Source organism: Chelmon rostratus, chromosome 7, assembly GCF_017976325.1.
Source record: "Chelmon rostratus isolate fCheRos1 chromosome 7, fCheRos1.pri, whole genome shotgun sequence".
Lineage (NCBI taxonomy): Eukaryota > Metazoa > Chordata > Actinopteri > Chaetodontiformes > Chaetodontidae > Chelmon > Chelmon rostratus.
Genome location: NC_055664.1, coordinates 8,252,987 through 8,266,105, shown reverse-complemented (window position 1 = coordinate 8,266,105; position 13,119 = coordinate 8,252,987). Strand labels below are relative to the sequence as shown.

Sequence of the window (13,119 nt, the reverse complement as noted above, 5' to 3'; positions counted from 1 at the left end):
CTGTAAGGGAATGGTATGAAAAGACATATCGTTACCACACTGCCTTATGCTCACCTCACACTGTTGATCAGCTTTAGTCAAATTGTATTCCACTGTACAGACAATGAATGGGTCTGTAGACTCGGATCTGCTTACAATCTGTCAACAAGTGTGTGTTTTTTTTGTGTGTGTGTCCACTGCATATGTAAATTTACATCTACAGGGGAAATACAAGGTGCAGGTATGCACAGTAAGCCTGAGCTTGATTGTGTTTGTGCTCTTTCACAGGATGAAGAGGAGAGTGAGCTCAGCAGCTCAGCTGCTGCTCTTTCAGCAGCTGGTGAGTGTTTCCATTGTTTAGAATTACAGGAAGAGCGGGTTGAAATGACAACAATAACCGTCGTTGTAACCGAACCTGATCATGAGGTTGATGCAGTGTCGCTGGACATGTTCTGCAGGTGGTGAGATCGCAGAACAGAGCGCTGATGGAGATACAAAAAAAGCTGAAGACGCTGACAAGGTGAAATTAGTCAGACTTATTGTCTGTGTGTCACACATACATGTACAAATGCACAGAAAATCATCTCTTTCTTTTGTCATGGCAGGATAAGAAAGAAGACGGCAAACTGTCTTCTTCACCGGCTGGTAGGTGTGCTCCTCTGGCCCTTCAATAATCAAGCTTCAGTTGGAGGCTTGCAGAAGTGTTGTTTTGGTTGTAATTATGTTTCCTGTCCAGCAGGGGGAACACAGGCATTAACTGAAGGCATTGAGGATGGCCACCTGAGTGATGATGAGGGAGAGGGAGGGGAGGATAAGGATAAGAAGAAGAAGAAGTTAAAGAAGAAGAAGAAGAAGGTAGCCATGCTGTGTGCATGCTGCTGAAGAGAGGATGCATTAGTTTCTTCTCCTCCTGATGTAGCTTTTTTAAAATGAGGATAATGTGCTGATAAAACATTTACTGCATGATATAGTTATCCTCTGTGCTATAGTTATCCATGATCCTCAAGATCAAAATTCACAGTGATTTTTTCAAAAACTTTTTCTTTGCAACAGGATTCTGGCTCGTCTTCAGACAGTGACGATGACAAAAAAGACAAGAAGAAGAAGAAGAAGAAGAAGAAGGAAAAGGTATACAGAGACATGTGGAAACATGTATTTGGCCATTTGTGTTACATTGTATCATACAATAAATAGTTATTAGGTATATTTATTTAATGGAGTGTATTCAGATGAAAAAAAGTATTTTATCATGCAGGCAGGTGAATTTAAAACTCTCATTTGCTCACTGGTGTGACTGTATGCGTGTGTGTGTGTAATGTTTGTGGATATCAATGTGAATATCTGTATTTGATTTGATCCATAGGACTCCTCCAGCTCCTCCTCTTCTTCATCTGACAGCTCCTCCTCAGACAGCGAAGATGACAAGAAGAAGAAGAAGAAGAAGAAGAAAAAGAAGAAGAAGGCAAAGAAGAAGAAGGATAAGGTTTGCGTCTTCACAACACGTCTGTACATGGCATTTTGTGTGCCGTGCTGTTTAATCTTGTGTCATCCTTGGCTCTCCCTCTCTTCACAGGACTGCAGCTCCTCCTCTGATAGTGAAGATGATAAGAAGAAGAAGAAGAAGAAAAAGAAGAAGAAGAAGAAGGTAAACTGTTAAAATGGATTTATGTCATCTTTGCTCTGTGGTGAAAGTGAAAAACAGAGATTATTGGAATTTAATTATGCACTTCTGTGACTGACTGACTGATTCCGTTCTAGAAGTCCGACTCTTCTGATGATAGCTGCTCTTCTTCCTCATCCTCATCCTCTTCTTCTGATAGTGATGACGACAAGGTGAGATCACACACACACATACACACACACACACAAATGTTTTCTGCTTAGAAAATGATTCATCTGCACCCAAAGTTAACAGAGGCTAACAGTCGCACAATTAATCACGAGGACTTATTTTTTTACTTTAGAAAAAGAAGAAAAAAAAAGATAAGAAAAAGAAGAAGAAGAAGAAGAAGAAGAAGGTAAGAGCGTCTTTTGTTTTCCATCCCAGGTTTTCAGTGGACTATGAGTTACAAGGTTTTCTCTTGAGGAAATTGACAAAAAGCTTAAAAACGTACTATTAATGATCTTTGCTACGACTGTGTGAATAAAGTGTAATGTGTATCATCATTATTTCTTTTTGTCTCCAGGATTCCTCTTCTTCCTCGTCTTGTTCTGACTCCTCCAGTGATTCTTCTTCTAGTGATGACGATAAGAAGAAAAAGAAGAAGAAAAAGGATAAGAAGAAGAAGAAAAAGAAAGACAAGGAAACGGTAAAGCAATATGGACGTGTTGTTTAAGTCCTATGCAGCCTTCTGCTATACATGCGTGTAGGTGCTGTCTCCTGTGTATAATATGATGGGATGTCTCGTCAGAACAAACAGCAACACAGTAACACAATGACCTTGTTTCCATCCATCAAGGACTCTGATTCTTCCAGCAGTGATGATGATAAGAAGAAGAAAAAGAAGAAGAAAGACAAGAAGAAGAAGAAAAAGAAGGTGAGAACGCCCCTCGTTTTGTTTTCCATCCCAGGTTTTAGGTTGATTATAAATAACAAAGTTTTGAACAACTCCTTAAAAACCTTTTAAAAAGTAATTTTTGTTATTCTATCTGACATTTCCGAAACGGCTTATTTCAACTCTGAGCGAGACGTCACCTCACCTCACGTCACATCACCACTGAATGAATGAAGTGCAATGTGCATTATCGATATTTCTTTTTGTGTCCAGGATTCCTCCTCTTCCTCGTCTTGTTCTGACTCCTCCAGTGATTCTTCTTCTAGTGATGATGATAAGAAGAAAAAGAAGAAGAAAAAGGATAAGAAGAAGAAGAAAAAGAAAGACAAGAAAAAGGTAAAGCCATGTGGACGTGCTGTTTAAATCCTTTGCCGGATAAGTGCTGTTTCCTGTATATATTAAAGTGGGATGTCTCCTCCGGACAAACAGCAACACAGTAACACAATGACCTTGTTTTTTATTTATCCATCCAGGACTCTGATTCTTCTAGCAGTGATAATGACAAGAAGAAGAAAAAGAAGAAGAAAGACAAGAAGAAGAAAGACAAAAAGAAGGTAATGTCTGGTGTCATGAAGAAAAGTATTTTTATGCTCATTTTTTGTTTCACGAAAGATAAAAAAGTGTTTTATTCTTTGTATCCGAGCAGGACTCATCGAATTCATGTGACAGTTCTGGTGGCAGTGACAAGGAAAACAAAGAGGAGAAGAAGGAGAAGAAGGTAAATTACTCATGAAGTGGGATTATTATCAGAGAGTTTGGGCTTGTCAGGATGTGAAATTGACAAACTTGCTTTTAGGATGAGTTTATGTGAGAAAAAGATCATGGCGCCGTGATTTTTCCTCACTGACTGTCTGTTTACCATCTGTAAGGTTCTCTTCATTTATCCTTCATGTGGGGTGCTGTTGACTTCATTCCAGGAAAGCGCTGGCAGTAAGCAAAGCGGCGAGCCAAAAAGGGAGATTTCAGGCTCAGGTGGTGCCGGACTCCCAGCTCCGAGTGGCAGCAGCTATAAGCCAGGTGGCGCTTCTGCCGTCCCCTTCGCGTCCCTCCCCTCCAAACCCGTCCTGAAGCTGGATCCTCTGAATCCTTCAGCTGTCCCCACGCCCTCTGCCTCCGGCTCCTCGCTGAGTATTGGAGAGTGGCCCTCCGTTCGCAGACCTCCCAGCCCCATGGAGTCCCTGATAGGGAGCCCCAGGAGATATGGAGACAGAGGGACCCACACCACTTCCCAGTACTTCTCTAGTAGAGGCCCCAGGCCTTACCAATAATGAAATGTCATAGATCCAAATAGATGTTACAGATTTTTATAAAGCATGGCTTACATGACATGGGAGGAAGCTGCATGTGATGATGTGACATGCTTTATTAATGCTCCCAGTGCCTGGATTGCATGCATGAAAACAATGATGACTCAGCATGCGAAAGAAAAGCAGATTTTTTTGGGGTGTGTTTTCTGGGGGCATACAGAGGTTGCTGGGTAAAGACGTGCTGTGACTTGATGGAGCTTTTCATGTTGAGGAAGATAATTATACTGTGACAAAGAATGTTTTTTTTTTTTAAATCAATTTTAATGTAACATCATTTGGTAAGAAAAGGCACGTTTGTGGCAGAAGTATTGATTCACACTCACGTGAAATAACTCAAAATACTTGCTTTGCAGAATAAAACTATGCTTTTATGTAATGTCTCTCCTGATCCTTGTTGCAAAAGTGTCACATCTTCTCAAATATGTAAAAGCAGAGGATTTATGCTTGGATGAGAAGTTTACCTTTAGCACAAGCCTGATACCTCACAATGGGAAATGCACATATTACTTAAGAACAACTAATGACAATGGCTCATAGCTACTTCATATGCTGCCTTCATGCTCTCCTACACCTCAGGTTCTTCAGGTACACAGCAGGAACCAGGGTCATAATCACTGTAGCTGTCTGTTGGCTTTGAATGTAGACATTTATATTTTGTTGCGGCATCTGAATGAAGACAAAAATAAGAATAAAGCCTCTTACAGATGTTTTAATGATTAGTAACGCTTTAGATTGCAGTGTAAATATTTTGTTATCTATATATCAGTGGATACTAATTGGAAACACTGAACTTACCATATAAATGGGATGAACAGGGGGCTGATTTACTTTACAGGCCACTCTACCTGATGAGAGAGATACATCCCACAGTTTCATTACTTTGTATTGGTGATAGTGTACTGTCGCTTTAATTATACCTAATGATATGACATAGAAGCTGTTGCAGGCTTTCTAGCATCAGTTTTCATTGCTTGATGGATCCCAAAAAAATTGTATAGCTGCAGTTAAAGAGGAATACACATCCCTGCGAAAACAGTAATAACATGGCACTGATTAAAAAAGGTACTCCAAATGTAAATGCTAACATTGTAATTATATGTATAAAAAGTACTTTAATTCAAAGCACTGCACATGCAGCAAGCACATTTTTTGAGCTACTTGTGCTTTACTCAACCAAATAATTTTATGAATTTTCTAGAATAAGATGACATTTTTCTTGATTAGCAGTGATCCTTTACTATTCGTCTTCTTTCAAGATTCTCACACCCGCTCCTAATAATTCTTCTTTTCTGGCAGAAACAGGTGGAAATGATCGAACTACAGTTGCAGATTTTTTTTTACTTATTTCACAAAAAAGCAGTTCATACCCACTGTGGTGGAGATTTGTTGAAGTGCAAAACAAATCAAAATATAAATGTGTTGAATCACTTTGATCAGCTCACATTAAGGTGATATTTCCACGTTAATGTAGAGGTCATACAAAATTCAGTGGTCATTCTACACCATAACCAGGCTAATTTAAACTTTCCATTACATTTCGCTGATTATAGTACTTTTAAGTATTTTCACACTGTGGTATTGATACTGAAGAAAAACTTTAAATGCAGGACTTTTACATGTAATGCCTGATCTGAATAGAGAGTCATAAATAGCAATGTAGAAATAAATACATCACACTGAGACCCTGCACATCCCGCACTTTGAAGCAGCTGCCTTGCGCTGAACAACATACAGGTGAGTTCAACCCAGGAGAGGCGGCGGCTGGGGGCGTGTCTAGGCCAGGTCACGTGGTGTAGGTGCGGTTAGCTCGGATAGCTGTGTTGTGAGTCTCGGCGGTCACTTGTTTGGGAAAGTGCACGAAGAGGAGTCGCCATGTCTTTCTCTCTGTCGTCAGGTAGGCTCAGATTTACGTTGACCGTGTTTAACAGGAGCACCTTGAACGCTTCACGCGTTCTCGACGTTTTGCGACGATGTCACTGGTGACAAGAGTTGAGACTGTTATTGATCACCACCACCCTGCTCACCCTCTGTCCCTTTCACATTTGTGCAGCTGTAGATGAAGAGGTGAAGAAGGAGGATGCTGAAAAGGTTGAGTTCAAGTTTCCCTGGCAAAAAGGAGACAAGGTATGTGCGCATTCGATCAACTATCCAGCTGTTGAGAAGTACAATTTGGCAAAAGTGTCTTTTGTGGTGTGAATCTGCTGGTTTATGCCTCTCTGCTGCCTGCTCAGACTCAATCAACACAATCAGCTACTTATTCCAAGACAACTTTTGCCATTTTTTTAGGAGGATGGCAAGAAGAAGTCTGACAGCAAGGAAAAGTCCTCCAGCAAGGACAAGTCCGACAGCAAGGAAAAGTCTGACAGCAAGGACAAGTCCGCCAGCAAGGATGGAGACGGCAAAGACCACAAGAAGGAGAAGAAGAAAAAGGAACTGAAGGATGGAGAAACAGCAGGCACCTCGTCCTCTTCCTCGTCCTCATCTTCCTCCTCCAGCAGTGATGAGGTGGAGATCTCTTTCTAGTGTAGTTTTTGATATTATAACTTGTATGACCTCCCCGGGCCCGGTTGGTTTTAAGTGTGCTCCCTCTTCTGTAGCTTGTACTTTTTGAAAGTGAAGTGCCATAAAATGCAGCAGGACAGGTATCATACCTGCTGTCACGCCTCATTTCAAAGGTTGGTCCATGTGTAACCTCCACAACAGGTCTTACCAGCAGTGTCAATTATAATGACATCTGACACACCTCACCCTTCTGGGTATGTGTGTGTGTGCGTGCGCTCTTTCCATCTACAGTCCCCACTGTTGTCAAGTGACGTTCGTCCTGATCTGCCGCCAATCTCAGCACAACTTGTACAGTCTCGTCAGTTTGAGCCTGAATTGCTCTCACTTTTGTTGCATGTTTATTCAGAGGAAAGAGAGCTTAATGAAAGTCATGTTTGTATGAATAGTAGGTTCTGCATGCAAATGACTAAAGCAAAAGAGGAAAGAACCAAGCCTGGGGTGGGAGACCAGAGAAACAGGTCAGATAGGGGAGTCATTAAAGAGCTGTTGTTGTCAAATCACCTTCGTGGAAGTGAACACCCCGTTCTCAGGCCTGTCACGGCCTGACGAGAATCTGCAGCATTCCCGCTCCAAAAATGATTTAGGTGCCTGTTAGGGCCCATGCTGGTGCCGCGGCGATTCATACATTAAAGATTTGGAGGAGCTGTGGCACTCAAGATGTTCTTTAATAAATCATGTATCCTTTCTGCAGTAACAGCATTGTCCTTTTTGTCATTTCAGGGGTGATGGTTCCCGGGGGACCGGACTGCACCGCTAGTCTCTCATGATCTCGTCTGTAAAGTTACTGTGTGTGGTTGAGTGTGCAGCAGTATCAGCTTTTCTTCCTTTCCCCTCACGACGGTGTCACAGAAACATACTGGCCTTGTGTAAACAAGTCTGCTGATCCCTGGAAGTAAATGTTCTGACAACCAACATGATGTCTGCAGGACTTCTTTTTTTTTTTACAGTAAAGTTGAGTGTGTCTTCTTCGCCACAAGATGGCAGCGTCGACTATTTTTTCAGGTCATTCGAAGCGGAAGGTTAAAACAGTTTTTTATTCAGGATGTGATTTATTAAATGACAATGTCACTTTATATGTAAAAGTTTCAAAATGTTAAATAGCTCTTTGGACTGAAACTATTCAGAGTTGAAAACCTTGGTCCTCAGTGAATAGGTTTTGGCTTCATTTGACCTGAGTGGACACTATCAGTGGGTGTCAATGGACCAGTGGACGTTTTTAGATCCTTACTCAAGTAAAAGTACCACAGTGTAAAAATATACTGCTTACATGTAAAAGCTCAGCATTTAAAAGTAAAAATACAGAAGGAACAACAGCAAATTGTGTTTAAAAGTATGAAGAAATAGTACTCAATATGCAGGATGACCCTCTCAGCGTAATATTGTTCTGTAATACAATACTGCATCATAATTACTGATGCATTAAGGTATAAACAGCATTTTAATGATGCAGCTGGCAGAGGTGGAGCTAGAGTAAACTATTTCACATACCACTGCAGATTTTATTCTATAGAAATGCATCATAATTGATGAAATGATGTTTTGTATGTAAAAGTGTCCCCAGGGGAAAAGTGAGGCCTCTCACTCAGAACACGTAACGCAGCAGTGAGCAAAGGCTCGCCCGTTTACCTGACATCAATATTCAAGTTATTGTGAAGCCCAGACAGGGCTGTCAGAAGAGGAGAATTGCAACATTTAGCGTCGAGGATCTCCTTCAAGTCTTTTGAATCTTTTATTGGGTGCAGGAAAAAATAAAAGAAAAAAATGGAGCGGTTTCAGAAAGGAATCAATAATAAATCAAGCATGCATCTTTCGGAGGATGCTGAAGAAACCACGTTTAACCCATCCATCACGTTCAGACTTTTATTTTATTCTAACCCTTTAAGGGAATATTGAAGGGAGAAATCAGTGGATTTAAAAGACTGGCTTCTTGATGAATTGATCTGTTCACAAGGTACAAGAGTGAGGTTTCCTTTGTGCCACAGACGTATATCACTTTTCAGATTAGCAATTTTTCCATCCTTTATAGTGGATGTTGCTCCTGTCTGATTTTGCCTCACCTCTGGCATTACTTGTGTCGTGTGTTTGTGCAAGCTTCAGGTAAATAGAAGCAACAAACCTCAGTCCACAGATAAAGACATCAGACTGGTGCAATCACCAGCTTTGGATATATAAAATCCTTACAAGACGTTCGCAACAACAGCATTTTGGCACAAAGAGCAGACATTTTCTGTTTCCAACTTCTCAAGTGTGAGGATTTGCAACTTTTCTCTGTCTTATGTGAATGTAAACTGAGTGTATTTGTGTTTGGGACTGTTGGGCAGACCAAACATGCATTATGAGGATCTAACTTTTGGATTTAGGGAATTATTATGGTTTTTTTGTACCATTTTCTGCCATTTTTTTAACCAAACCATTCAGTGAGTAAGCAAGACACACTAATCAATAACAAACAGCAACTTAAACAGTAAAAAAATATTACAGCCCCATTCAGAACCTCATAAGTAAAAAAACAAGCTCAAAGCAACAACATGATGCTATAAAATAATAAAAAGGGTGCACATCAGTGCATTTTTGCCACAAACAGAACGTCATACATCTTCAGCACTCACACAGTGGTGCTGTAGAGCACGCTTTGTCTCACACTGTGCTTTTGTGCCATGGTTTAGTTTTCCCTGCGCCCTGTATGACATTACAGACGGTGCTCTGAGTCTCCTGTGCATTAAAACAAATGTGTCTTTGATTCAGAAATGGCTGAAGCTTGACATGTTGTGCTGCAGAAAGCCAATCTGCCCTTGGGTGACACCAGAAAACTCCTCCAGCTACACTGCAACACCGAACACTGCTGCTTCGCACTGTTGAGATCTGACCAAGTGCACTGGATGCTGTTTTCCATCTGATGCAGCTTGAATATCACAAAAGTTGTATAACCTTGTCAGAAAGGGAGCTGAGGATGCATGCGAGAAAAGTCCTCTGGGCATCCTTAAGATCCTCTAACTTGTACCTTGTACCTAAACGTGTTTTCTGCCAACAGCTTCGAGGAAGAGGAAAGAATGGGGGGATGGATGGATGAGGCATTGACCCCATCACGTCTTCCCCTTTGATTTTCCACTTTCTCGAAGCCTAAAAATCAAATGAGGTAAGAAAATTCAAAAATACTTCAGTCAGGATGTTCCTCTTTTGATGTTGGGATGCTTCTGTAGCGAGCAAACTGCCACGGCCAGATAGCCTGTGAGGTAGAAAAGATATAAGCAGCTCTTTAGTACTGAAGTGAGCTAAGTGTGATCAGTGGATCAGAGTGATTCCAGACCTGAACACAGGTTGTTTGATGCAGTCTCCTCAGCACATTCTTTGAATCACTGAGCAGTCCCCTTAGCCTACAGTCACTGCTCTGCAGTCAGAAGTATCATCTTTGAACTGATTATGACAATATCCCCCATATCACGGTTTCACATGCAAACTCTTTGATTAATGAAGATACACATTTTCAGAACAGGTCTTTATCTGCAGTCTGTGTTGTGTGTGCTGGGTCTGTTTGTTTTGTTGCCTCTGATGTGTGACAGGGTGAGTGAAGAGCTCACTGGTATTTCCATTATTAAGTTATGAAAATGATTCAGAATGGAGGGCATGATAGAGCAGTGACGATCAAAGGGCCTGATGGGTTCTAGCATAATTGTGGCAGAACATGAAAATGTTTTTCCACATAGCAGACACATGCAGCCTTGCCATTCTATATTATTATTATTATTATTATTATTATTATTATTATTATTGTTATTATTATTATTATTATAGTGCATGCTAGGCCAATAAAATGTTGAAAGTGCCATGTACCCATGCCTTACATGTAGGTATGCACGTGGTACCAGTGATTATTTTCTCCTCCAGTCTATTCTGTGGTCGCGCCGCAGGAGGGCACGAACGTCTCTCTCTCTCTCGACCGGCGTCAGCGGTCTCCCAGCAACAGCCGGGCTCGAGCTCATCTCAATCATCCTCAGCTGAGGGCCGTCAAGCCGCACGCGCGCAGTCAGACTGCAACGGGAAGCCAGGTGGGTCTTACCTAGGGAATAAAAGCACGTTGAGTTCAGGAGCGTGTCTCGCAGGATGTCCCGTTTACTGTAGACCTGTTTGCACAGACTTTTCTAGTCCTCAGTGGAGTTTTGTAACCTTGGAGCGGAGAAGACACAGAGATTTACTTTCACTGATGCTGTCACGCCGCATTTCACTGCGCCATCTCATGACAGGTTTTTGCCAAAAATGTGATTTGTTGTACATTCACATTACATCGCACGCCACAGCTGCTTCAAGCTGTGTTTTATTTCGAAAAGTGTCAACCGGAAGTCGTGTTGTTTCCAATGCCGCGTATTTGCGGCCGGGTCAGCTCAGCTGCGGCAGAACAGACGAGAGACCATGGAGCGCAACAAGACGCGTTGGAGAGACTCACCAAGCGGACGGGAAAAGTGCCAGTTTCTGATCAGTTTGTAAGTCCCTTTCGGCGACAGTGGGCAGATTTTCTTCTACCAGCAGGTGGACACTGAGAATTTCTGAGCGTGTGTGAACTGACTGGAGTGGACGAGGACAGAAAATAGTCTTGGAGTGACCGGCAGCGAGCAAAGACCGGAGCAAAGGAGGAGAGAAGAGCGCCCGAAGGAGAGACGAGTCCTCGCCGCATAGAAATACTCTCTTTGTTCATTTGAATTTGAACATATCGCGTTAATTTTGTTTTTGTTTTTATTTTTTGTTATTATTATTATTAGCATTGTTTTGGGGAAATGTCGCTGGTGTGCGCTGCGTAAAAAACAAACAAACCCGGACTGCGTTCATGTCTCATGCCGTTGGAGGGACCAGTTACTTTTCTTCAAGGAAGCTGTGAGCGGAGTTGAGATTTCACAGAGAAGGAGGCCCTGGGCTGAAAGTGAGAGCCAGTCACCGAACAGTTACGAATCATGGTGAAGTTTCATAACTCGGACCTCTGGATAGCCTGGATGGTCCTGTTCTGCATGGAGGGTGAGTTGTGTGACACTTCCAAACTTGTGCACCTATGCCCAACTGCAAGCACAATGCACCCTGTACACAACCCGACACTATAATATTCTTCCTAATAATAATAGCAATAATAAGAATAATCATAACAGGTTATAGGGAGCATATTTTTTAAAAGGCTTACAGATTTTCTATCACGTGTATAAGTACAATACATCTGCATCTGCGCTACAAAAACAGATGTATCTGGAATTAAATTGTGCCACGGGCTCAACCTCTCCTCTCCAAGAGCGCGTGCCACAGCCATTTGATCCCCCTCCCTCCCTCCCTTAATACGGTATGTTTGGATCAGGCTGACAAATCCCCAGCATTTCCACAAAAACTAAAGCACCGATTTAGGATGACTTTTCCCCAGTAGTCGCCATGTCATCTCTCCCCAAAGCACTTTTGATTGTGCACATCTTATCCATAATGCGCTCTGCCGTGCCTGATACCGCTTTTGCGCGTCTTACACAACACAAGGTCTAGAAATTACTGTTGTTGGGTTTTTTTTAAACCACGCAACCACCACGGATGCACATTAAAACGAGGAGGAGAGTCTGTGTTTTGATATAGAAACGGAGCAGACGGTGGAGGGTTGCGCTGGTACCCACCCGATTAACGAGAAGCAAGAGCACGGTGGCCGGGCAGCACCGGAGAGCAACCCGCCCTGAAGGAGGATCACTTTTTATGCCTAATAGTCTCCTGTGGGACATTGTACTCTGATTAGCAAGCGTGACGATCTTTTCTTACATCTTAGCCCAGCTGTGTTAGCAGAAATCCAACGATATTGGGAGTGCATGGAAGTTTACAGTCTGTAAATTTGTGTGTGATATTTGAAGAAAAGAAAGTCCTCATCCTGTAGTTCAGTGAAAAGCAGCGAGGAGATAACATTCAGGATGTAAAAGAATACACCGAAGAAAAGCTTGACGGCACCCATCAGTAAATGAGCATCAGTTGTATTCATGCAAATATGATGAAGGCTAAATGAGCAACGATGTTTTCAAAAGCATGACGAGTTGCCTGAAATGGTATTCAGCTTTCTTTCACTTAATCTCTAAAGTCCATATTTGTCAGAAAAATAACAAAGATGAGCTGAAGAAAAAAGCTAGAAAATGGTAAACACTGCCTCATGTCAGGACACAAAAAGCATTTCCACTGAACCATGCTGGTACACACACACACACACACACACACACCGGCCTGACATGTCAATTTGGACAGAACGATTGTGTGGGATTGAATTTGGCCCTGATTGCCCAGGTGTTTCACTCCGCTGCTCTCTTATTTAGCTGTATACCTCGGCAGTGAGTGGATGTTTGGTGTCTTGTCAGCTTAACTCTGGGTCACACACACACACCCACGCACATGCCCCCAAGTTTATTTGATTTGATCAGGCTGACCCCTTGTCTGATAAAACGCCTTGAAATAAGACTGTGGATGGCGGCCACTACCTTTTCTCTTTCACACGTCCACCCAATTCAGGGAACCCAGCCATCGTGACGAGTGAAGGTTCACGTCTGCAGATGGCTTTACAAACTGCTCAGCGTGAGCTCAGCAGCTCTATTAACGAGCCCACTTGTTCAGACAGAGGCTGCATTGGCTGGACGGCGTTTCGCCTCTCCTCTTGCGCCTTGGTGGGGAGCTGCCAGTGTTTCTATAAATAAGTTGTGATGCGGCGAACTCTGTATTGATTG

The 13,119-nt window shown here is 42.3% G+C and overlaps 3 protein-coding genes across 3 annotated transcripts in view; all 3 read left to right on the top strand.

Moving 5' to 3' along the window:
- The first annotated feature begins 15 nt into the window (after window positions 1-15).
- On the top strand, window positions 16-4,217 carry LOC121609160 (cylicin-1-like). Its single transcript, XM_041940724.1, has 15 exons — window positions 16-319; window positions 438-499; window positions 585-624; window positions 719-834; window positions 1,033-1,107; window positions 1,343-1,462; window positions 1,553-1,624; window positions 1,738-1,812; window positions 1,944-1,997; window positions 2,166-2,288; window positions 2,439-2,516; window positions 2,748-2,870; window positions 3,008-3,088; window positions 3,181-3,252; window positions 3,452-4,217. The coding sequence occupies exons 1-15, from the start codon at window positions 16-18 to the stop codon at window positions 3,800-3,802; spliced, it is 1,746 nt and encodes a 581-aa protein (XP_041796658.1). The 3' UTR covers window positions 3,803-4,217.
- Window positions 4,218-5,651: 1,434 nt separating this feature from the next.
- On the top strand, window positions 5,652-7,315 carry wu:fb18f06 (protein PXR1). The gene is made up of 4 exons (XM_041940574.1): window positions 5,652-5,735; window positions 5,892-5,965; window positions 6,128-6,346; window positions 7,124-7,315. The coding sequence occupies exons 1-4, from the start codon at window positions 5,714-5,716 to the stop codon at window positions 7,127-7,129; spliced, it is 321 nt and encodes a 106-aa protein (XP_041796508.1). The 5' UTR covers window positions 5,652-5,713; the 3' UTR covers window positions 7,130-7,315.
- Window positions 7,316-10,876: 3,561 nt separating this feature from the next.
- igsf11 (immunoglobulin superfamily member 11) overlaps window positions 10,877-13,119 on the top strand; it is a 91,024-nt gene continuing 88,781 nt past the window's right edge. Inside the window, exon 1 of the mRNA XM_041941114.1 lies at window positions 10,877-11,407. Coding sequence (XP_041797048.1) covers window positions 11,347-11,407 — 61 coding nt within the window. The 5' untranslated portion in view covers window positions 10,877-11,346. The remainder of the gene's footprint in view (window positions 11,408-13,119) is intronic.